Below are 22,156 nucleotides of genomic sequence, written 5' to 3'. Positions count from 1 at the left end.
AGATCTCCCTTGTTTCAGTGTCACAGTCCATTCTCTATCTAATGCATTCCACAGGGATTGCGTTAGCCCTTGCAGGTGTGAAACAGACTGTAGTTTGGGCAAACTGAAAGGCAAGTGAAAGCTGTTTTCACAGGGCATATTGAGTCCCTTCAGAAAAGTCTCTCTCAAGTTGCAGATTCTTCAGGATTTGTAGGACAGAGGGAAGGTAAAGATGGAAAAGGGTGTAAAGGAAAGGTGTTAAGATATTCTCAGATTTGGTCAGTCTGAAAAGGGAGCAGTTTCTCATGCCAGTAGCAATAGAACTAGGTTGAGAAAAGCTTTGGAAAATGATTATAAAACAAACTTGTTTTAACCTGCATGTTTCAGAAGAGGGTGGGCAATATACATGGCTTATCAGCTGTGCATGAATGTATGTGAGCGTAACTGAAATTTGCGCTTCACTCTCCCCTCTTTTACCCACTTAAGCATAGGAGAGTATTGCTTGTTGAAGTAGCACTGGCTGACACTAAGAAACACCACAGAAAAATTAACTGATACTCCTTTTCAGTAATGAAGTGGATGATCACAGAATCATAGACTGGTTTAAGTTTGAAGGGACCTTAAAGATCATCTGTTTACAAACACACACACACATGCGCACACACACACACATACCCCTGCCATGGGCAGGGACACTTTACAGTAGATCAGATTGACCAAGGCCCCATCCAACTTGTCCTTAAACACTTCCTGGGATGGGGCATCCACATCTTCTCTGGGCAACCTGTTCCAGTGCCTCGAGACCCGCTGAGTGAAGAATTTCTTCATTATATCTAATCTAAACCTACCCTTTTTTAGTTTAAAAGCATTACCCCTTGTGCTATCACTACCATCCCTGCTAAAGAGTCTCTCCCCATCTTTCCTGTAGGCTCTCACTATAAGGTTTCCCTGGAGCCTTCTCTTGTCTAGGTAAATAACCCCAGCTTTCTCAGCCTGTCTTTCTACAGGAGGAGCTCCAGCCATCTGATCATCTTTGTGGCCTCCTCTGGAGCTGCTCTAGCAGGTCCATGTCCTTCTTAGGTTGGGGCTCCCAAAGCCAAACACAGTACTGCAGGTGGGATCTTGTGGAGGGGGAGACCAAGCGTATCCCCAGCAAGTTTTCAAATGATAAAAAACTGAGAGGAGTTGTGCTGCCATGCAGAGGGATCACAACGGGCTGGAGAAATGGGCTGACAGGAACCTCATGAATCATATAATCATAGAATCAATAAGCTTGGACAATACCTCCAACATCATCTGATCCAACCGTCCCCCTACCACCAGTGTCACCCACTAAACCATGTCTCTAAGTACCACATCCAACCTTTCCTTAAACATGCCCAGGGATGGTGACTCCACCACCTACCTGGGCAGCCTGTTCCAATGCCTGACTGCTCTTTCTGAGAACAAATTTATCTTAATCTCCAAACTGAATCTGCCGTGGTGCAACTTGAGGCCATTCCCTCTTGTCCTATTGCTAGTTTTCTGCAAGAATAGGCCGACCCCCACCTCACTTCAACTTCCTTTCAGGTAAGTCTAGAGAGCAATGAAGCTCAACAAAGGGAAATTCAAAGTCCTGTGTTTTTGGAAGAGTAAGCAGTATAGGCTCAGGCAGGCCAGCTGGAAAGCAGCTTTGCAGAAAAGGACCGGGATGTCCTTGTGGAAAGATTGAAGATGAGGCAGCAGTGCGCCCTCGTGGCAAAGAAGGCCAAGAGTATCTGGGCTGCATCAGGAAAAAGTGTTGCCAGCAGGCTGAGAAACGTGATCTTTCCTTTCTGTTCAGCACTGGTGAGGCTGAAGCTGGAGTACTGTGTATAATTGGAGCTCACAAGTAGAAAAAATACATAGACTTACTGAAGCAGATCCACTGAAGGGGCACTAAGATGATTAAAGGACTGGAGTATCTTGTATGAGGAGCAGCTGAGAGAGCTGGGATTGTTCAGCCTGGAGAAGAGAAGGCTCAAGGAGAATCTTGTCAATGTGTATGTATATCTGAAGAGAGGGTGCAAGGAAGGAGAGCCAGGCTCATATCAGGTGCCCAGTGACAGAACAAGAAGTAATGGACACAAACAGAAACACAGGAGGTTCTTTCTGGACATCAGGAAAACTTTGTTTTTTACTGTGAAAGTGTCATCGGTCACCCAGAGAGGTTGTGGAATCTATTTTCTTGGAAATAATTAAAAGTTTTCTGGACACGGTCCTGGGCAGCCTTCTCCAGGTGGTTCTGCTTGAAATAGCCAATCTCCCTAGGTCCGTCGCAACCTCAGCTATTCTGTGATTCTGTGCCATTTAATCAGTGAACCTGAAGCAATCTATTGCAACCTTTAGTCTAATTATGGCATTTTTCTACCTTAGGACATTGGATTTTCTTGTCTTTGCTCACATTTTCAGTTCTGTAATGTTACACCTAAACATAAAGTAAAAGTTTTTTTAGATGAAGCTCTTCCATGCTGTGATATGTAATGAATGTCTGATCTTTTGTTTGCTTGCCATGTTTATGGAGTCACTGAATGACTTAATGCATGCTTCCAAAGGGGAAAAAACAAAACAAACAAACAAACAAAAAAAAAACCCCGAAGTCTACAAAGCAGGTAAGGAGGATGCCTGGAAATCTGAGTGTATTGCTATGGAAGACAAAAATGCAAACAGCTACATTTTTCTTGTGCCTTCCTACTGTGCTCACTACCCATGATGGTGCAGAGGATTCATGCATTTGAATAAATACAAATTAAGATTTTCCCTAAAGACTTTCTGCTTTTTAACACCCTTTAGGTGCAGGATGCAATTAGGGATCATTAATTCAAGAGCAAGAAAAGAAGAGGTAGGGATACTGAGAAGGTAATAAAAGGAATTTGGCAGCCTCAAATAGAGGGATGGCAAGTGATTTCCTCCTTAGAGGAAAGGGGAAACAGACAAGTTCACTTATTAGGAACAAAGAAACCTAACTCACTGTGTGACCTTTTTTTTTTTTTTTTGTGTGTGTGTGTGTGTGTGTGTGTGTGTGTGTTTGTCTGGTTATAGCTGTTGAGAGTGATAGTAGGGAGATAGTAGTCAATGAATTGAGGTCAAAAGCCCCTCTGAGGGGCTTTTAAGACCTGTTGGAAAAGCTGTTGACATTTCTTCTTAAAAAGATGTGTCTTTTTAAGACATCTTGGAAAAGCTGTTGAATGGCTATGTGCTAGGATTTTTATTTTTATTTTTTGGTTAAGTGAATATGTTTGAGAAGGACTCTGAGACATAGAAAAACTTTCCAGATATCTTCTCCATAAGCTGGCTATTTTTTTTTACTGTGGACAAACATGAAAGGCTGGTGATGTTTTTTCCACCCTCGGTGTTTAAAGCTGACCAGCTCTGCAGCACATCAGGACTGATGAGAGTTCTGAGGTTGTGAGTTCAAGAGTGTATAGGTACATGAGTGAGTCTAGTCATATGGAAGATGGGAGACCCACAAGGCTTGTTGTTTGTAGCAGTAATGTGGGCTCTCCGTGTTGTTCAGACAAGACTCGATGTTAGTGAGGATTTGAGGGGAATCGGTTGAGTGGGAAGGGAAATTTTGGAAGAAAAAAAACATAAAACAACAAAAAAATGAATTCCAGCATGAGTTAAAAAGATCAAGAGGGACAACAGAAACCTACTGAGTATCTTCCTGAGTTAGTACACCTGACAGTTTAATGCATGCTTTGTTTAGGGAATCAAATGTTAACCAAGAGTTAGAGGAGATTGAGTGGCACATTGGAGATGTATTTGACAACCTCCCAAATAGAATCAAAAGGCCAAGTTTTCAGACTGTAATTTTATATCTTATCTTTGAGGAATATAGGTCAGCAAGTCAAGGATGTATGCATACACAGAGTTGCGCGTGTCTATCCAATTCCATGAATGAACATATGAAACATTTAGTTGTATCATTCTTGGTCATGGCAGCAATACTTTTTTTATTCACTTGCTTCTGAGAATGAATTCAGGGAGCATTTCCTCCCCTAGGACACAGAATATCATTATTCCCCGATACACTGCTTTGATGTCAGGAGAGTAAAACACCAGCACACACACACAAAATAATATAAAATATATCACAAAAATATATATATATATATACTTTAATATAATTAAATAACTTTGCTTGCAAATATAAACTCTTACATAAAAATAAAACCTTTGACTTTTCATATAATTTGAATGATACTAATCTGAATGAAAGTATTTGACATTAGTGTAAATAGCTTAGTAAACTGACTCCCAAATGGTTTTGCTAACTCAAAAGGACATGCGAATTCTCTTATCCACATGAAAATGGAGGTAAAAACAGGTGGAATTTAGCAACTCTTAACACCATTTAACAGAAAAGAATATTTGTAACCGGCAGTAACGATAGAGAATTTATGTCCATACAGTGCAACTCTGAGCTGAATTTTGTCTTGTGAATGTGATGTTAATGTCCTCGTTCTTGTTGAAAATGTCAAGGTTACAAACACAATCAAGACCTCAGAAAAATTTTATCTCAGTTCTGCTGCATTCTTCCTGAAAGATGTCACTGGTGTTAAAGAATATAAAGTGCAAAGATTGTTCAAAATTGTAGAACTAGCACATTTTAAATGAAACAGAGAATCTGTTCTGAAAGGTAAAACTATACCCTATAGTTGAGCACAGTATCATGTATGGATTGCTGCATCTTTACACTTTGAAGCACAATTAAGAAAGGGAGAACATAGTCAACTAAACTGGAACACAACCTACTTATAAAATATGTTTTCAATATCTGGTTAGCTTAACTTTGTATATCTAAATTTATATTTAGATACATTTAGATAAATTTATATTTAGATGCATTTAGATAAATTTATATAAAAATAAGTGATAACTCATGCCTTAATTTCCTTACATCCACCTGAAAAACCTGCAGTACAGCATCTGGTCAGAATACAGACAAACAAAATGTAAGAGATACTAACCATCTGGGCATAAGCTCTGATGGTAGTAAGGTATTTAAAATAACCATAAATTAAATTGAAAACAAATTTTCCTTCAGCTTATTTCTAGTTTCAAATGTCCTATAGGAATTGCATGACTTTTCTCAGAAGGTGGGGAAGTGCCCTGAAGTTCCTCTTTCCAGTGTGGAGTTTTACAAGAAAGTTACTGGTACAAAGCCAAAATGGCTCTGCCCAAAGCATTTATGGCTCATGACTAATACACTGCCTCTGATCATATTTCCAGTGAGGGTTACAATTCACAGATTGTGGCCCAACTCTTTCTCAATTTCCTTCTGTAGCCCACCCTGTTCTGCTTTCTTCATTGACTCTCACTGACAAGATTTAATGATGTTACAGCGCATAATGAAGGGTACAGCAAAAAGGTCACAGGGATCAAACTCAACCATCCAACTGAAGAACTGCACAGGCTTAGGGAATGTTTTGATTTTTAAACAGTTTCTCCTTATGCAGACACTCAGGATTTTTCCAAGTCAGCTCCTGCCCTTAAAAAAGCTGCCACTTAACTAGTAATAGTAGTGCTGCTAACTGCATAGCAAAGTTTTCTGTGGTCCTGTCAAGACTGTGAAGGAGTCCTAGCAAAAATAAAACGAGTCTATTTTGTCCTTATAACAGTTGGAGCAGCTCCTGCTGTGCTTCTCTGGATATTTGTTACTACTGACAAAGTGGGAAGATCTCTGCCCCTCAGATCTCACCATCCTCCTTCCAGTCTGGTTGCTAAATGCATTGTCTTTGTACCTCTTTGTGCTGGAAGAAAGGAAGAATCCTTCTTCTGTGGGATGTGGATGGCAAGGAGTTCATCTCTTCTTTCCAGTTTTAATGGGTTCACTAAATTCAGTTCTTCATTTCTGAGCAGTATCACAGAAGGCAAAAATACATTAGTCCATGTGGCAGTGAAACAAACCACTGGGTGCAGGAAGCTACAAGGTGGCATTTCCTCTACTCTTTTGTTATCAGGAGTGCAGACAGAGTAAGCACACCAAGAGCCAGAAAAATTCATGTGCTTGCCAATGAATTATGTAGAAGACTGAGGAGAGCACTGGCACTTGTTTGGCCAAAAAGCCCATTAAATTAGCAGAGTTTTCCCAAAGGGTGGAAGAAAGTCAAACAGACAAGCACAACATTGTACTTGCTACCATTCTGTAGCAAAAATAAAAGAGAACACTGGATAGTAGGTTTCAGTCATCAGACAAACATGTTGCATGTTGTTCTGCAGAGTACCTGGGGAGGATTCTTGTTCTGGCACAGCATCCGATACTACGGGACCTCAGGCCTCACTGTATGCAGAGATAGTTCCCAGTCAACCCTCTGGCTGTTGGCCTTCATTTCAAGCTCGATAGCTTCTAGACTGGTAGACTGGCACCTAAAATAAACGAATATGTGATTTACAGAAACATGAGAAATAGGAGCTGAAAAAGTGTTGATAATACATGTCCATTTATCTTAGGATTTGGAAGAAGAGTGAGGTTGGCCTCGGGATCTTTGGCTTTGTCAGGAATGAGGACTGACTGTGAGGAATGAATTGCCTTCTTGCTACAAAGGAAGGATAGACTTTGATGCCAACATAAGGGCCCTTTCAGTGCAGAATAAACCCCGGACAGCTGAGACTTAGTGTTGCAACAAAACAAAGAAATGCAAAGCAAAGATCACATTCTGTTCTGGTATAAGATAATTTTTCCAGTCTAGTACTGGGCAGCCTGTGGTGGAGCAATGCCTTGGATCCTTCACCTCACTGATGACAGAGATACTTGCATTTGACAGAAGCCTCATCTCATCCTTCCTCCACCTCCACTTTCCTTATAAATGTTGATGGACGAGAAAGGTTTATAACTTGCCAAATCTAACAATAAGCCATTAAAAAATGAAACTGCAGGAAAAAATGGTATGCTTGTGCCATGACAGTCTCACACAGCACAAGGAAGAGGGACAAGTGGTTACAGGAGGAGATAAGAGAAAGATGTTTGGATATGCTGGATAGACTAAATTGTTGCAGGAACTAAATTGTCCAAGGAAGTTTAACTTAAGTCCAGCATAAAAGCCAATTTTCTGTCAGCAGCTATATGTAGGTAAATGGTTCATTACAAAGAGCAAAGCCCGTGACTTAGGGGACAGTAGAGCTGAATGAGAAGTAATTACTTACTCTGGCTGGTAGATGAGATATTTCTGTTCTTCTTCAATATCACAAAACCCAGAAGAATTGTGATCAGTATAATTGCAGCTATAAGTGGGCCAAAGAAATTTACCTTCACTTGTTCCATTTCTTCACTCTGTATCTCTAAATAAGAAAACAGACAAAAATGCACACAACAAAGATTTAATTTGATGACAATTAGCTTAACCAATCTAACTCAAAATTATGTGAATTAAAAGTTTAGGGAAAGGCCCTCACTATCCTTCGCTTTTACAGTACTTTAATAATGTTAAAAAAATCACTATCTATACAGCTTTATTTCCATTTCCAATAACCATCAAGTCCACCAAGGCTAAATGACATCAACAACAGTAAGACAAAGTATTATTTCTGAAGTTTGGGTAACATGAGAAATCAGCAGCTTGATTAATACAAGAGCCTATGGGGTCACTGCTGTGCTACTGTAACTCTGTGCTACTGTGTGAATTTCAAGAATTTGGGATTTGTTACTATTTGGTATCTCTTGGAACTGATGACTGAAGCCTAATGAAAAGCCATAAGGGATGTGAAAGAAGCAAGGAACTCAAGGGAGTTTCCCTCTATTTCTGATTATTGTGCTTTTGAGGTCTTGGTTGCTAGGGATAGCAAAAAACACAGCTTCAGTTTTCACCGAAGTTGTTTTTTTATCTAGAATTGCTGGTTTCTTACCCACCATCACTGTTTATCAGGTGGCTACTTTCATAAAGCAAGGGAGGAGAGAATCGAATAGGGAAGAGGGGGATGCACAATTATGGCTAATACAATTGAGGTTAATACTCTTGAGCAACATGTAGGCTGTGCAAACCTTAGAAGATTTCTGAATTGTATTTTAATGTTATTTACAAATCCTTTAATGTAAGGACATCAGAGGCAGTTTACTATATATAGCACTGATGACTTAACCCTTTAGCTGAAGATAAATGAAGAAAATAGCTCTGTGGAACTTTTTTAGGAATGAGTTGCAAACCTCTTATACATCTGCAGTAAGTGTTAAGTAGCAGGCTTTCTCTTGCAATGCTACCAGTCTCTCTGGGCTCCGTGTTCCTGTCAGTAGAAGCACAGCTTCAATACTAAAGGAGATGTGCAAGGCAAATGACCAAAGTGGGAAGCATCTTTATTTTGATGTGTTTGTGCTATAGCTTATGAAAAAAAAATAATAAATAAATAACAAAATAAAAGTCAAAGGATGTTGGATGTTTTCCTATTCCGAGCGATAAATAAAATACATTTTTAGTCGAAAGAAAGGATCATTCATATGGAACCCTAATCCATGAGGGCTCACTGTGGCATACAGTATTCAGCTAGAAAAGTGAAAGTAGCAAACTGTGAGGCAGACAAATACCTAAACACAACTGACACTGTAGTCATTAATACATCAGGGAATGTTCAGGATGGCACAGAACATACATATCTTACAAGAGGTGTCTTAAAAAAAAAAACCAAACACATACACACAAAAACCCACACAATCCCAGAGAAAAAAAATCCCTAAATGGTCATTTTGGAATACACACTCTATATGCCAAATGTTATGAAAACCACCAGAAATGCTTCCAAGACCGGTCAAGGTTTCATGGGCTTTACACTTAAGCTCAGCACAGTCTATTTGGCAGTTTGTGAGCTAAATTTGGTCCAAGGGTCTCTTCTGTTCAGCCTTCTGCCTCTCTATCAAGAGAGATTAGGAATAGCAGCTCAAGCACTTTAACATCAGAAAAACAAAACAAAACATATTTACTATGAGGGTGGTCAAACATTGGAACAGTTTGCTGAGAGAGGCTGTGGAGTCTCCATGATAGGAGATACTTAAAAACAACTGGATGAGGCCCTGAGCTACCTATTGACCCTGTTTTGTGTGGGGTGATCTCCAGGTGTTTCTTCAAACCTCAGCAGTTCTCTGATTCTGTGATGCAGCTACCTCTATCTTAACAGCAAACTGTCACCTTCAGAGACTGGTTGAAGCCTAATACAGGCATCCAGGTTGCTTTGTTGCTGCAGCAGCATTTAGGGAATGGATGAACATCCCCTGTTCTAAACAGTGTAGCAGTAGTCTTCCTTCCCTGTGCCAACTCCCTGCTTTAATAAGGCTTCCCATGGAAAGATAAGGAGAAGGAATTTGGTGGCCATGGCTATCAGTGAACAGGATGGCGAACATACAACCCTTGTAACTAGACCATACTGCTGCTTAGAGTTTATTCTCTGCCTTGACTATGCTGCCATCTGTGATCATTTCTATTGCAGTGTTCCCATCTCCTACCCATACAAAAATCAGAACTGGCAAATGAAAACTCACCTATAGCTAGTGGTGCTGAGACAAGGCTCCCCAGCTCCTCCCTAAGGTGAAGTAAGCAGCTAATATTAGTGAGGACGTTTGTAGGAACTGTGATATTCAGCTTGCTGGTAACATTGTACAGCTTTGTTACAGTATCCTGTGAGACATCCATGTGATGTATATGCCTATTTGTTGTGTTTTCATATGAAATTAGCCAAATCATCTGCCTGGGTTCCGGATAACCTCCGCTGGAAGAACAGGAAAGATTCAAGTTTTCTTTGGGCTTTAGTTCCCCTGTGGGTAGCTGTGTTATCTCAGGTTGACTATAGTTGGCTGAAACAGAGCAAAGAAAAAGCATCATGAGTTGGACACACCACATCTTGTGACAGTTCCTGTCAATTATTTGAGATTTTCAGGCATAATCAAATCTAAACAATCTTCCCAGAAAAGCAATGTGGGTCCTAAGAAAGGTTTGTTATATTTTTGTTGCACACAGTGACTTGCTTCTCCTTCTCCTTGGGACTCTTCAATGACATAGGTCAGATCAGCCAGAGAGTGGGCCTCCATCTCTCCCATCTTCTTTAGACCAATTGACACTTCAGAATAATCAAACCTGGCCAGCTTGCAGGCCTGCTTAAGCACAAAATGGGAATGAGATAGTGGTATCTACTCTCAACTTCCTGATTAAATAGGAGTTAAAATACAGACCTCTAATTTTGAAATGTGTGGAAATAAATTATCTGAGGGATTTCAGACGGGGTAAGTTGAAGGTCCAGTGTTGTCATGGGTAGACACATCCTTGGTGTCTGTCAGCATTATGAGTGATTGTTTTGCAGCTCAAAGAAATTCACTCATCTTAACTTGAAATGTAGGCCTCCCTTAGCTCAGCTTACAATGTGGAAGTGACTACAGTACAGGTTCCTTTACTCTGTGACACTGGATACTCATCTCAATCAATGAAAAACAAGCCTGTTGCTTTAAAAATCCAAGTTTCCAAGGCAAGAAATAATTGGTGAAAAGGGACTGGAAAGAACTGTGCGAACAAAAAGTATGAAGGATAAGCAGGAGCTTTTAACGAAAACAAAAAAGTACCAGGCTCAGGACTTAACTGAAAACACTTAAGTATCTCAGTGTCAAAGCATTTTAGTGCTAAATACAACATGGAGAAATATTGGAGATGGGACAAAATATTCTTAGAAAAATATAAGCCTCCTTTTTCTCCTCAAGGTCTGATTTGCTTATCTGACTGTCCACTTGAGCTCCTGGTCTGGAATATTTATTCTTAACATTTTATGGGGAGGGCAGAAAGGTAATCCAGGGCTGTGAAACTTGCCTTATCACCAAGTGATTTAAGGGGTTTCAATCTTATTGACAGTAAACAACTGGAAATAGTGGAATATACCCTTATCAAAGCACTTTCATTTTCATGTCTTCTGGAAGGGAAGCTTAATTTACTGAAAAGTGATGATGCTTGCATGCAGAGTGTGTGCTACTTATGTGTGAGTTTTGTATCTGGATTGCTAACAGAAAAGCATGTTTCAGGACAATATTTGTAATTAAAGACAACATCTTCCAAGTAGGCTACCTCAAGACATAGCAGATCCATCAGGTCTTTATTATTTTTCCCAATGGCTTAATCACCCTACCTGGTTTTGTTTCTGCATCCTAAAGTGACAATGCAGCTTACTCACTTGCTTCCCAGCCACTGACTTTTTTTATATCTTCAATGAATTAATTAGCCTTTTTTAATATGTAATATTTTATGTATATTTTGGGTTCCCATACTCTGAAAACAAGACTATTTACAGTCTTCTTTGTTAAAAAGTAATTGATTCATCTTTCAACATCTCTAGTTGGACTGTATTTTCTCCCAGCCCTCAGATAATTCTAGTAGAGCTGTTGTTCATGCTTTTAAGCTTTTCAACATTTCTTCTATAAAATGAGGACATAAACTGTAGTCTGTATTCTGGCATTGGTTTTACCATCAAGAATTTGAAGAGAGCCTATTTTGAAATAGCTTTCCTAGTCTTAACTTCTTCCCTTATTGATCCATCCAGAGTAAGCACTACAGACATGCTGTAGCAGAAACATCAGAATTTCCAGTTAAGCAGCTTGTCCACAAAATCCCTACCTTGTCTGTTTTAAGAGCCAAAGTTTTCCAATATGAAGCCCACCTTTTCTGGAGAATGGTCTGTGTTCATTGTTCTTATATAAATCATCTTGGCTGTATAAAATTCATATAATATACATACCTTCACCTATGTATTGTGCTGATGTAATATATATAAACTAGATGCATAAACTATATTAGAAGGTGCTTTGGTATTTTGGAATAGGTTTGGTCACCAAGTGGTCTAGATAGTTTTCTATGACTGTCCTTTCATTCCTGTACAGCAAACTTTTTTATGTCCGTTTTAAGTGTGAAACTCCATAATACAAGAAAGTTCTCTATGCATGCTGTATGTTTCTAGTTAAGAAACAGTAGATAAGCACAGGCACATTTCAACATCTTTTTTTTTTTTTAATTTTAATATTTTCATTTTAATATTTTTTATTTTAATGTGTTTTATTTTAATATGTTTTTATTCTCATGGAATTTTATACTGTTCCTTCCTTTGGGAGCTTTTTGAACAGAAAGTCATTTGAAAGAAACACAGCAGCAAATAGTGTAAAACAACCTTCCTAAATTAAAGGTTTGGAAAAGTTTTAATGCTTATGTATGAGACTTCCGTAACATGTTGAATTAATTGAATGGTTGGTGCTAAGCAGCTCTTAAATTAGAGGTCTTGATATTGAGTGCCAATTATGAGTTCTGAAAGTTTGCTGAAAATACTCATCATGTAAATAAATTCTGGGAGAATCAGAATTCATCTTGACTTTCTATCTGTTTGTGGATTACATCTGCTGGTAGCACAATGCTAAACAGGCTCAGAAGTCTTGGTACTCTGTTTCTGGCTGCTGTTACACATGGCCTATTCTCTTTTGAAGCAGTATTCTGAGGCCTGAGAATACCAGTGGAAGTTAGAAGCTCTTATTATTAATGACTACTAGTATACTAGTGGTAGAGAAAACAGCCACATGAACAGAGGTTACCAGGAGAGTAATTTAAAATAGAAAGACATTATGAAAATATATTAGGAATTACTAAAAATATTGTAAAACATTAGGAAAATATTGCTTCCTCACTGAACCCCATCCCTCTAAAGATTTTCTGTCCTTTATGAAAGAAATCAAGTTAAGTCTCATAATGCCTGCATTTTTTCTTCAGAGATATTTTCAGTCCTCCCTTAACCGAGCATATGATTTTCTACTCCTCCACATATGAGCTGTTATTTTCTTCATTTTCCCTACAATTTATATCCTCATAAAATAGCTGGGTGTTTGTAGAGATCTTTTTATGTTTCAATTGTGATTTACCACCAACAACGCTAATACTATGTTTTAGCAGTAAATGTTAATACTACTGTTTTTAATAGAAGACAGTGCATCCAATGCAAATAAAAATGTATTTTCTGGGGTCCTAAAAGACATAAAACTTGTAGGAAGCAACACAAAGAAGGCAGAATGATTTTCACTATAAAATGTGATAGGGTGGGAGTCAGGACTGTTCAATGTTGAGCAAATGATTTCTTCATTTTCTACTTCTTCTGATTGCTTCCACCACAGTACTACTAATTCAGAGCTAGCTAATTCAGAACTGAGGATTTTCTATTGAGAATGCTATTTAGAAATTCTGCTCCAGTGCAGGTACATCTCCGGTGGCTTGGGGATACAACCAGACATTTCTGGACTAAACAAAGTGACAGAACCAACCAACCAACCAATCAACCAACCACCACCAACAGAAACAGATGTCAATTAGCAGAGATTACTTACCAATGATGCTCAGTGAACACTCAGATGTGTGTATGACCTTTGGTGATCCTTTGTCTCTGTGCTGTATAATACATGTATACTGTCCCTCATCCATAATCCCTGCATTTAACAACTGCAAGGTCCATTTGTCCATATCCATCTTGGTGCGATTTATATATTTAGGACTAAGGTTGTCATGTTTTTCCTGGCCATAGTATACTTCATGCACCACTTCAGCAGCACCTTTTTGCCAAAAAACTCTTAAATCCTTTACGTCAGTTTTCTGAGAGTTTGTAAAATAACAAGACAGGTATGCAGTGTGATTGAAAAATGACTTCACCTGATGCCCACTAGCAGTAATACCTTAAACAAAGATAAGAAATTAAGATTTCCATCAGCTGAAAAAGAACACCAAGTATTTGAAGTCACAGAGGCAACGCAATGACAATAGCAACAAACCCACCAGTATTTATACACAAATTCTCCCACTAGGTGTGACAGGATACATACTTCTTCAAACTGACACACTTAGCCCTGTGGAGTTCAGGTCATGAAACTGTTACCTATATTCTTATATTTCTATATATATTACTTAGATACTATATTATTCTATATTATTATACTATGTTATCCTGTATTATTATACTATATTATTCTATATTACTTATATATTTATACTACTGTTACTTCCTATATTTCACTTTCCAAGGAAGGCCTACCTTACAGAGGTTGCCAGCAGGCAAAAGGTCAAGAGTCCTTGTATGTGTATGTAATGAGATTTTGCCACAAAGGAGATAGTTGCATAATTTCTTTTCTGAAAGTTAAGTTCATTCTCTTCACAGAACAACACAGCATTACAGTTTTGAAGAAAATGTAAAGTGCACGCTGTGTGGTAAATATTGGTGTCTGAGGATAATATGACCAGAAGGTCAGAAACAGGTTAACACTTTCTGTCCCACTGAAGAATTAATCTAGAGTTTAATGATAAATTAAATGTCAGATTTAACTGTTCTGTAATTAATGTAGAATGTAATTGCAAATTAAATGTCAGATTTAACTGTTCTGTTGCTGATCTTGTCAAGAGAAATAGTCAATAAACACAATTATGTCTTCATGCAACAAAAGTATATACTGTTATTACACAGGGGATGATTTTTCTCCAACTTTCATCACAGCATGTATCCATTGTCATTACGGGTCTTGATGGGCTGGGAGAACAGTCTTTCCTTGCAATGAAAAATGCAGTCCTCTGTCCAAGAAGGTGCAAACACCTCTGCTGTGTTAAAAAGGAGGAGGATATTCACAGTCTCTCTCTCCCAAAGCAAAGTTTTCACTGCCTTTCTGGAGCACCAGACCGCAGAGTGATCTCCACAGCTGCCGAAAACTCCAGTTGTTCCTTATCAAACTGTCCATTATCAGTTTAATACTGCTGTCCTCTATGTTATACAGAGGTGATATACACACATTTTTAAAGATCAATTTAAATCGAAAATTTAAGAGCAACATAAAATATGTGTAATGTAAAGATATAAACCTGGAGAAAATACTTACTAGATATTTAATAGAGTCTCTGCACACAATTTAAATACATGTCACATAGGTTCTGTGACTTTGATTGTACAACTGGAATGTTTAATTACTTATATGGAATGAGTTTCTGAGTAGATGAAAATGTATAGCAGGACACAAGTAATCAAAACAGGTTTTACAATTTAAAATGTGCCTCTTACCTGGGAAAATTATTATTGCATGAAGAAAGAACATGCAGATCTCCATGATGCTGTAAGAAGAAAGAATTAAGCAAGTATTTTAGAGGTTGAAAACACTCCAATACCTTCTCAAGTACTCTCAAAGAAGTGGTAAAACAGGAAGTTTTCAGAGTGATTTTTGAGAAAGTTAATCTCATATTTTCCCACTGACTTGTGGAAGTATTTCCGTATTCTTCATAGTCTTCAGCAACAAGAATCATCCTATGACAGACCTCTGGTTTACAAAGAAGGTGATGAGGTTCAAAATTACTGCAGATAGGATATGCTATGGGAGGAACACAGAGCCTCTGAGCTGCAAAGGGCAGGATGAATACCTAGAATGTCTGGCACAGAGGAAAGACGAGCATGCTTGCCCTTGGTTGTGTGGGGAAGAAGATGGGGTAACTGAAAGTAGAAGGGGAAGAAAGTGACACAGAAGGAGGAGGTGGGGGAGACAGCACGATGATGTCAGCTACCAGAATAGATGAAATGTGTGACCTTTAGTTTTGCAACAGGAACCTATCCTTCACTACAGTAAAAGACAACTGAGAGTAATCCTATGTGGTTTAAAGAGCTGAGGCTACATATCACACAGTTAACTAAAGAAAAACTAATATCTCTTTAGAGACAAACAAAACAAACAAACAAAACAACAACAACAAAAAAACTATGAATTCTCTTATAAGCAAAACACTTCTATGACTGCTTGGGTTCACGTGATGTAAGGGTCTTTAATCCTGTTTAACATCCTGGGCCCTTTTCCCACGTCTTTCTCATTTATTGGTGAGAGAGCAGCTCCATCATCTGACTGGCTTGTGGCTGCTGGTTAGCAGCACCTTTGTCTATCTCCTGTGCTATTTCCATGTATTTGGGAGAAGTCTCCACACCACCCCATTCAAAACGTCCATCACTCTCCTGAACGATTCAGAGAATCCTCTTTTGGTGGAGCAGATGTAAAACTCTTCAGCTCTTACAATACTTAAAAACAGTGAGATAGCTGTCTGCTGTCCTGACTGGTAGCATAGCTTTCTGATGGTTTCCAATTTTTTGTCAGGTTTTATATTAAGCTTGTACACTTTGGTCTTTACCTTTACCCATATCTCTGGGAGCGCAAGTCTCTTTTTCTGTTTAACACAGAATTTCTCTCAGTCAGCTGTCTTTTTTTTTTTTTTTTTCCCCCGAATGTACTATGAAACACACAGCTATGAATTACATTTTTCTAGATTCAGACTGCCTTTTCTTAGGAAAGAGGAGAACAAATCCTAAGTGTGTCAGAGGGTATAAAAAATTTTCTTTGTGATCAGCAAGACTCACTGATTTCATCCTCAGAAGAGGAAAGGGGGCTCATGCAGAATCCATTGCTGTAAACAGAGATCATTCTCTTTCTGCTCCAGACTACAAGGGCACAAAACAACCTGCTACGTGGTGGCAAATTTTATTGAGCAATTTTCCTCCTAGGTTGGGTCCCACCAAATTAAACCACACAACTGATTGCCTAAATTGCCTGATTGTCTTTGGACTATGCTCTTAGTCATACGGACTGAATTTTTGGGTAGACCTGTGTGGAGCCAGGAGCTGAACTCAATGATCCTTGTGAGTCCCTTCCAACTCAGGATATTCTGTGTTTCTATGATTCTAAATAAAATTGCCTGTGCAAAGTCACAGAAACCTACGGAAAGTCCTTCTCAGCAGGCATATTTCTTTCCTGTGAACAAGAATTTTTGCTTCCAGTCAAATAATAATAAAAAAACCAAACATGATAGCCCTGTTTTTTTTTTTTTGATCCAGGGCAGGTTCATAAGAGGAGGACTTAAAACAATTTGGTGACTGGAAACATAAATGGAAGAGAGAGAGTATACTGCTATAGCAAGACGTGTTGTAATGACTGTCTCAGAGCAGCAAAGACCAAAACCAGAAGTGAAAATAAGAGAGGGAGAAATAAAACCCAGGGGAAAAAAAAACAACAAAACAAACAAACAAAAATACCACCATCACCACCAACAAAAAACGCACAACAGATAACACTCCTTGCCTTTCTTTATGGGTTAGAATTGGAGCTGAGGACAGAAGTCTCAAAGGTCCCACAGCCTTTCCTGGCTGTTGTCTTCCAGGTGGTGTGTTGCTGGGGATGGCTGCACGACGAAGGATCCTGGGAGTCTGCAGAGGGACATACCTCCACATACCCTGGAGAGAGAGGTCACTGTGTGTGACAAACCGCTTCTGTTATGTGAGCTACTTTAGAGGTAGTTGCTGAATCATGAAGTGGGACAGAAAAACTTCAGTGCTGTGAACAGCTTCTCTTCCTTTTTTTACAGGATGCCTTTAACCAGCTGATGCAACTCCTTGGAGGCAGTCTCCAGAAGACTGTGGGGAGGAAGAGGAATTAAACAGTCTCTGTGTTGGCTACTTATATGATTTCTTAGGCATTTTCAAGGACGTTTTCAATACAAATTCTGTGCTCGATTCTCTTTTACAACTTCAGGCCATTGAAAGAATGGCTATGTCCCAGAATTGTTAAGGAGTCAAAAGGGACCAGGTAAGAGGCGGAAGATGGATTCTGCTTCATGGCATGGCCCACCACTGGCAAATGGTGGAGAAGGAACTACCCCACTTTGTGGCCATGGCCCAGTGCACGAGCACTACACTTCAGAGCATTGTGCCTCTGTGTACCTGGCACTTTTTCAGGATGCTAGTGACAACTGATGAGTTAGGAGTGCTTTGAAGAACCAGGGCTTAAAAAATCATCTCTGACATTCAGAAGTATATGAGGTTGGTCCTCAGGGAGGTAAACATATTTCCTTGCTAAATAAGTGCTACAGAAAAGGCACTATATGGCAAGTGTTTTTCTTGCCTTTTGAAGCTCTGTCAGCCATTCCCAGAGGTGCCCTCATGACTCAGGATTACAAACCATGTGTGGATGTCAGAGATGAAAAATGGAGATGTATTTTAATTGAAATTATGTCAGTATGCACCAGTAGTTGCATTCAGCTCTTCATTTACCGAAAGGAGAAGAAACCATATGAGTACATGTACTTTAGTGGCCCTATTCATGACTGCTTTTATTTTGGCTAAAGCAGTTTGAGAGGAGTCATGAGGCAGCTCCCATTTGGCTGAATACAAGGGGATTTCCTCCCTGAAGACCTCTAAGACAGAGGTTTGGGAAAAAGAGGTGACTTTGCTCATTTTACTTTTGAGGTAACTGCAAGAAAGCCCTCTGGGACTTGTTTTGAAATTGGTTTGTGCTTTCTGTTTCTTCTCCCTCTAAATTCAGTGTGTAATATATGCAAATTGAAGCATCATAGACAATAGTTTCACCCCCGGTCCTTTTTTGCCTGGGTTTTCATTTGCTCTCTGTTTTCCCGTTTTCACTTTTGGATGTAGTCATTGTCTTTTGAAAGATACTGTCAAATCTGCGGTCTTTGGCTCGTAAACTCCTTCAGTTCCCTTCAAAATTTACTTTTAAAGAGTATCTAAGAACATGCAGTTAGTTTATTTTATGACATCAGGTACATATCTTCCATGGGAAGACTCTCCTCCCCCTTATTTCACCATGATCTCAAAACAAAACTGTCCACTAAACTAGTAACCTAGTCTTTTGACTTTTCTTGAGTAGGGAATTTTTTAAAAAATTTCCATGCTGTGCAACACTGAGTAGCTCCATGAGCAGTGTTGTGAGCCTCCTGAAGACATCTGTGACTAAGATTTTTCATCACTGACATGAAAGCTATCCTAGAGACTTCTAAATAAAATTGTGCTCAAATGCATTTATCAACCTTCTCCTTTGTTGGAAACACAGGATGATTTGAGCAAGTGTTATCAAGGGATAGAAAAACTTAAGGAAATTCCTTTAACATGGCAAAGTCTGAGAATGGTAGGATTCCCTCCACCCAAATACTCAGACATACAATATAAATATCTAGAATGGACATTTTTTAAAACATACCATTGCCCAGGCAACTTATGTTTCCTATGTGTTTCTCTATAAAGAAAGTGTCACTGTTGTAATCAATTACTATTTATTTTTATTGCTCATTCTCTTTTAGAAAATTATTTTACTCTAAGTTAACTTTGTAAATGCTGGATTTGTTTAATTATGCTGTTGTTACATTCTAAAAAAGTCTGTCTCCACAATTATCAATTTATGAATGTATTTTGTTTTCCTTCCCACTATCCCCTCTTTCAGTAACATTCTTTCATTATTACCATATTCAGAGAACTATGACTTTATAATTCTGGGATCACTTTGCTCTAACACCCACAATCTGGTCTTTTAATAGCAATGAAACAACACCAATTATTATTTAAATAATACCTTTGGTCCAAAGATCATGGAGCATTCCACTGCCTCTGCAAACAGAATTCTTCATCCACAACTAAAGGAAAAGTATCTCTGAAAGAGAGCACAGAGACTGCCTAACAATGCTCAGTCCCACAGCACAAATCACAGGACACGAACAAGTACTCCACGTAACTGAAACTGTGGGGGGAATTTGAAGGGGAAGAACATCATCAACCAGAATAAGACATTCATTGGAATTAGCCATGGTGTTTGCTCTGAATTCCACCTACAGGTCAGGCTGACATGTTTTTCCACACTCTAGGCTATACCTGGCCACAGAATCGACAAATCTGTTGAACCACCTCTCCTGCATCACAGGTAACCACATGAGGTGACATCTGTCCTCCTTTCCCAGCCTCTGCCCTTGTTTGACGTTAGTCATACAAACTTCTCAGCTGGGAAGTAGCAAGTGGCTGATTCACTTCTCCATAGTTCATACCAACCTGTTTGACTTTGCAAGGAAACAGAAGGAATGCACTCCTGTTCCCACACAGGTCACAACTTAGAGATGGCAACTGCTTGACAGATTAGTAAGCTTCTGGAGTTTCCTCAAGAGTCAGAAGAGGGAGTAAGAAGAGGAAATTCAGATGCTCACTCACAGGCTGTCCCTCTTCTAAGACTTCTACAAGGGACTCTTTGCCTGGAAACGGTAAGTCAATGAGCTGGTGTTAGGGCTAAAGCTCTCAGCTCAAGTCAGGGCTACACAGGGTGTCACAGGCACAACCTCAAATAACAGTTTTCTGGGCACGTCTGATGGCAAGATAAAGGCTATATACAAAAGAATAAATTCACGATTGATTCCTAACATATACCCAAGTATGCCTAACAAGGATTAGCAGCCATACAACATATCATAAGTTTGGTCCTCAGGTATTATATGCTTAATTTTTAATAAATCTCTTTAAAAAACGGCTGTGTGTATGATGCAAACCTCCTTCTTCTTAAATGGGAGCATCACTGATCAGGAACTACCTTTTTCTTCTTGCAATAAATTAATCTCAATTATTAAATTAAGATGTGATATTCAGAAGTGCAGGTAAATGAGCCAAGCTCTATTACTCCCAGTTCTAGTGCAGAAATCACTCTGGGGATACGTATTTATTTTCTCATAGTGTTTCTTTAGGTACATTAACTGATTTACAAAGCTAAAGGAAGAGGTTTTGGATTCCTTCCCCCAGCCACCAAAATTACAGTAGTTAAGAAGAAAAGACCCAAGTCTCCTACCTACTGGTGTAAAATAAGATTGCCATCTTCATAATGCATGTAATGAGAAAACATCCTGTTGATCTACATTATTCTCTTACCCAGTTTCTGGTTATATATGTCCTGCCCTAGGAGTTAGGAAATATTGTGCTGATGGTACTATAAAATGAGCTCTGTCTCTTTCTGTTATAGATTGGTCAACTTGCTCCAGGGAATAAGAGATGTGTGTGAAGCTGCTATGATTAGCAGCTGTGATTCAAATGAAATAGAGAACAGCTGTGGAGTTACTTTACTAATAGAAATTTAATCTTACAAGTGTATGCTCTCATTTGTTTATAGGAGTGTTACAAAGGCTTGCCTCAGTAACTGCTCAAATCTATCAAATAACTAAAGGAGGTGAAAGTCAATTGAAAGCATTAACACAATACTAGGGAGTACCTTATTTCTTTCTCTAAGCTTCCTGTCTCAGACACAGCAAAATACTCCTGTACAGATCCTGACAACAGTAACGTTCACTTTCCTTTGTCCTCAGAGCCTGTCCTTCAGTACATGCAGAAAGTCTTGATCACAGAAAATCAACCCTTTCATATCACAAATATGCATGTGCTTCTTATAGCAAGCAGCCTCTGTTCTAAAGCTTCCTCTTTTAAAGCTGAAATTCCCCTTGTTTCAAAGCACGTTTAATTCTCTTATAAGCATTAGTGTTACTCATGGTGTTCCTGAATTGCTGATTAGCCCTTGTCTTCTAGAAAACCTTTGCTTGGATTTTGCCTTTAGGAAAAAGCCCTTTGCCTGTAAGAAATAGCCCTTTTTGAATAAGGCTTGATTTTTTATGGCTGGCAAGTTTTATTCACTTCTGTTTGCTTAAACTATATTAATAGAAGGGGAAATAGTTTTGTTGGCAAAGACTGAACTTTCTCCAATGAGATTAAACAAAACTGTCTGTCCTTCCCCAATTCTCTGTTGCTGAAAGCTACCAAGTTAATTTGAGATCAGATGACACAATAAAAATAGAGCTGAATGGATTTTTGTATAAGAATGTTGATATTCAGATTGATTCCATAACAATTATGGAAAATAAAAGAAATTTAAAGCCAAACCTATACCACAACTACTATGCTTGTCATGTAGTGATTAATTTTCTATATGACTCAGTAAATAACTTGTGCTTATATGTTTGACTATTTATACATATAATTCTTTGATCAACTGATAACTTCATTCTTCTGTACTGTCAATTTATTTACATTTCATTTGATTCTCTTGTAACCTCATTTTGATTCTGACAGCTTAGTAAAAGTTGTGAATTCATCATCCATTAAGATTTGCTTTAGGTTTGCTTATGAACATGCCATGAGCCTCATAAAAGCCCAGTTTAATGACTGCAATTGTGCTTGCCAGGCATAAATCAAATATTATTCACACCTGAGACTCTTGTCTCTGAATCGCAGTTTATACATGGCATTCAAAAAGGAGCTGTCTGGGGAGAAAAATCCAGATTGCATCTACTATCTATTAAACATTATTAGAAATGAATTTGAAATCGGTTTCTATACACATCCTTTT

General features: G+C 38.7%; 1 protein-coding gene across 5 annotated transcripts; it reads right to left on the bottom strand.

Annotated features, from left to right (window-relative positions):
* Nucleotides 1–4,100: 4,100 nt before the first annotated feature.
* On the bottom strand, nucleotides 4,101–20,780 carry CD86 (CD86 molecule). 5 transcript variants are annotated; one of them, XR_001214428.3, is made up of 9 exons: nucleotides 20,612–20,730; nucleotides 19,361–19,438; nucleotides 17,081–17,232; nucleotides 15,031–15,080; nucleotides 13,322–13,663; nucleotides 9,467–9,778; nucleotides 7,147–7,281; nucleotides 6,228–6,369; nucleotides 4,101–5,854 (listed from the first exon to the last, which is right to left on the bottom strand). XR_001214428.3 is itself a non-coding variant. In XM_013201533.3 (8 exons), exons 2-8 carry the CDS (start codon nucleotides 19,376–19,378, stop codon nucleotides 6,350–6,352), a joined length of 1,029 nt encoding a protein of 342 aa, XP_013056987.2. In that variant the 5' UTR covers nucleotides 19,379–19,438; nucleotides 20,692–20,780; the 3' UTR covers nucleotides 4,101–6,349. The 5 variants fall into 5 exon arrangements, 4 of the variants coding, with proteins under 4 accessions (XP_013056987.2, XP_013056990.2, XP_013056985.2 ...); XM_013201533.3 differs by having other exon boundaries at nucleotides 4,101–6,369; nucleotides 20,692–20,780; XM_013201536.3 differs by having other exon boundaries at nucleotides 4,101–6,369; nucleotides 17,081–17,412; nucleotides 20,692–20,739.
* Nucleotides 20,781–22,156: the final 1,376 nt, after the last annotated feature.

This window comes from Anser cygnoides, chromosome 1, assembly GCF_040182565.1.
Source record: "Anser cygnoides isolate HZ-2024a breed goose chromosome 1, Taihu_goose_T2T_genome, whole genome shotgun sequence".
NCBI classification, from domain to species: Eukaryota; Metazoa; Chordata; class Aves; order Anseriformes; family Anatidae; genus Anser; species Anser cygnoides.
Note: the sequence above shows the minus strand (reverse complement) of the source record. Positions and strands in the feature narration are given on the sequence as shown.

Excerpts from the sequence above, each read along its gene's own strand:
- CD86 (XM_013201533.3), bottom strand. Across the intron at positions 15,081-17,080 it reads ATTCTAACCCATAAAGAAAG|CATCATGGAGATCTGCATGT; the intron begins GCAAGGAGTGTT and ends TTCTTCTTACAG. Across the intron at positions 13,664-15,030 it reads TGCAATAATAATTTTCCCAG|GTATTACTGCTAGTGGGCAT; the intron begins GTAAGAGGCACA and ends TCTTTGTTTAAG.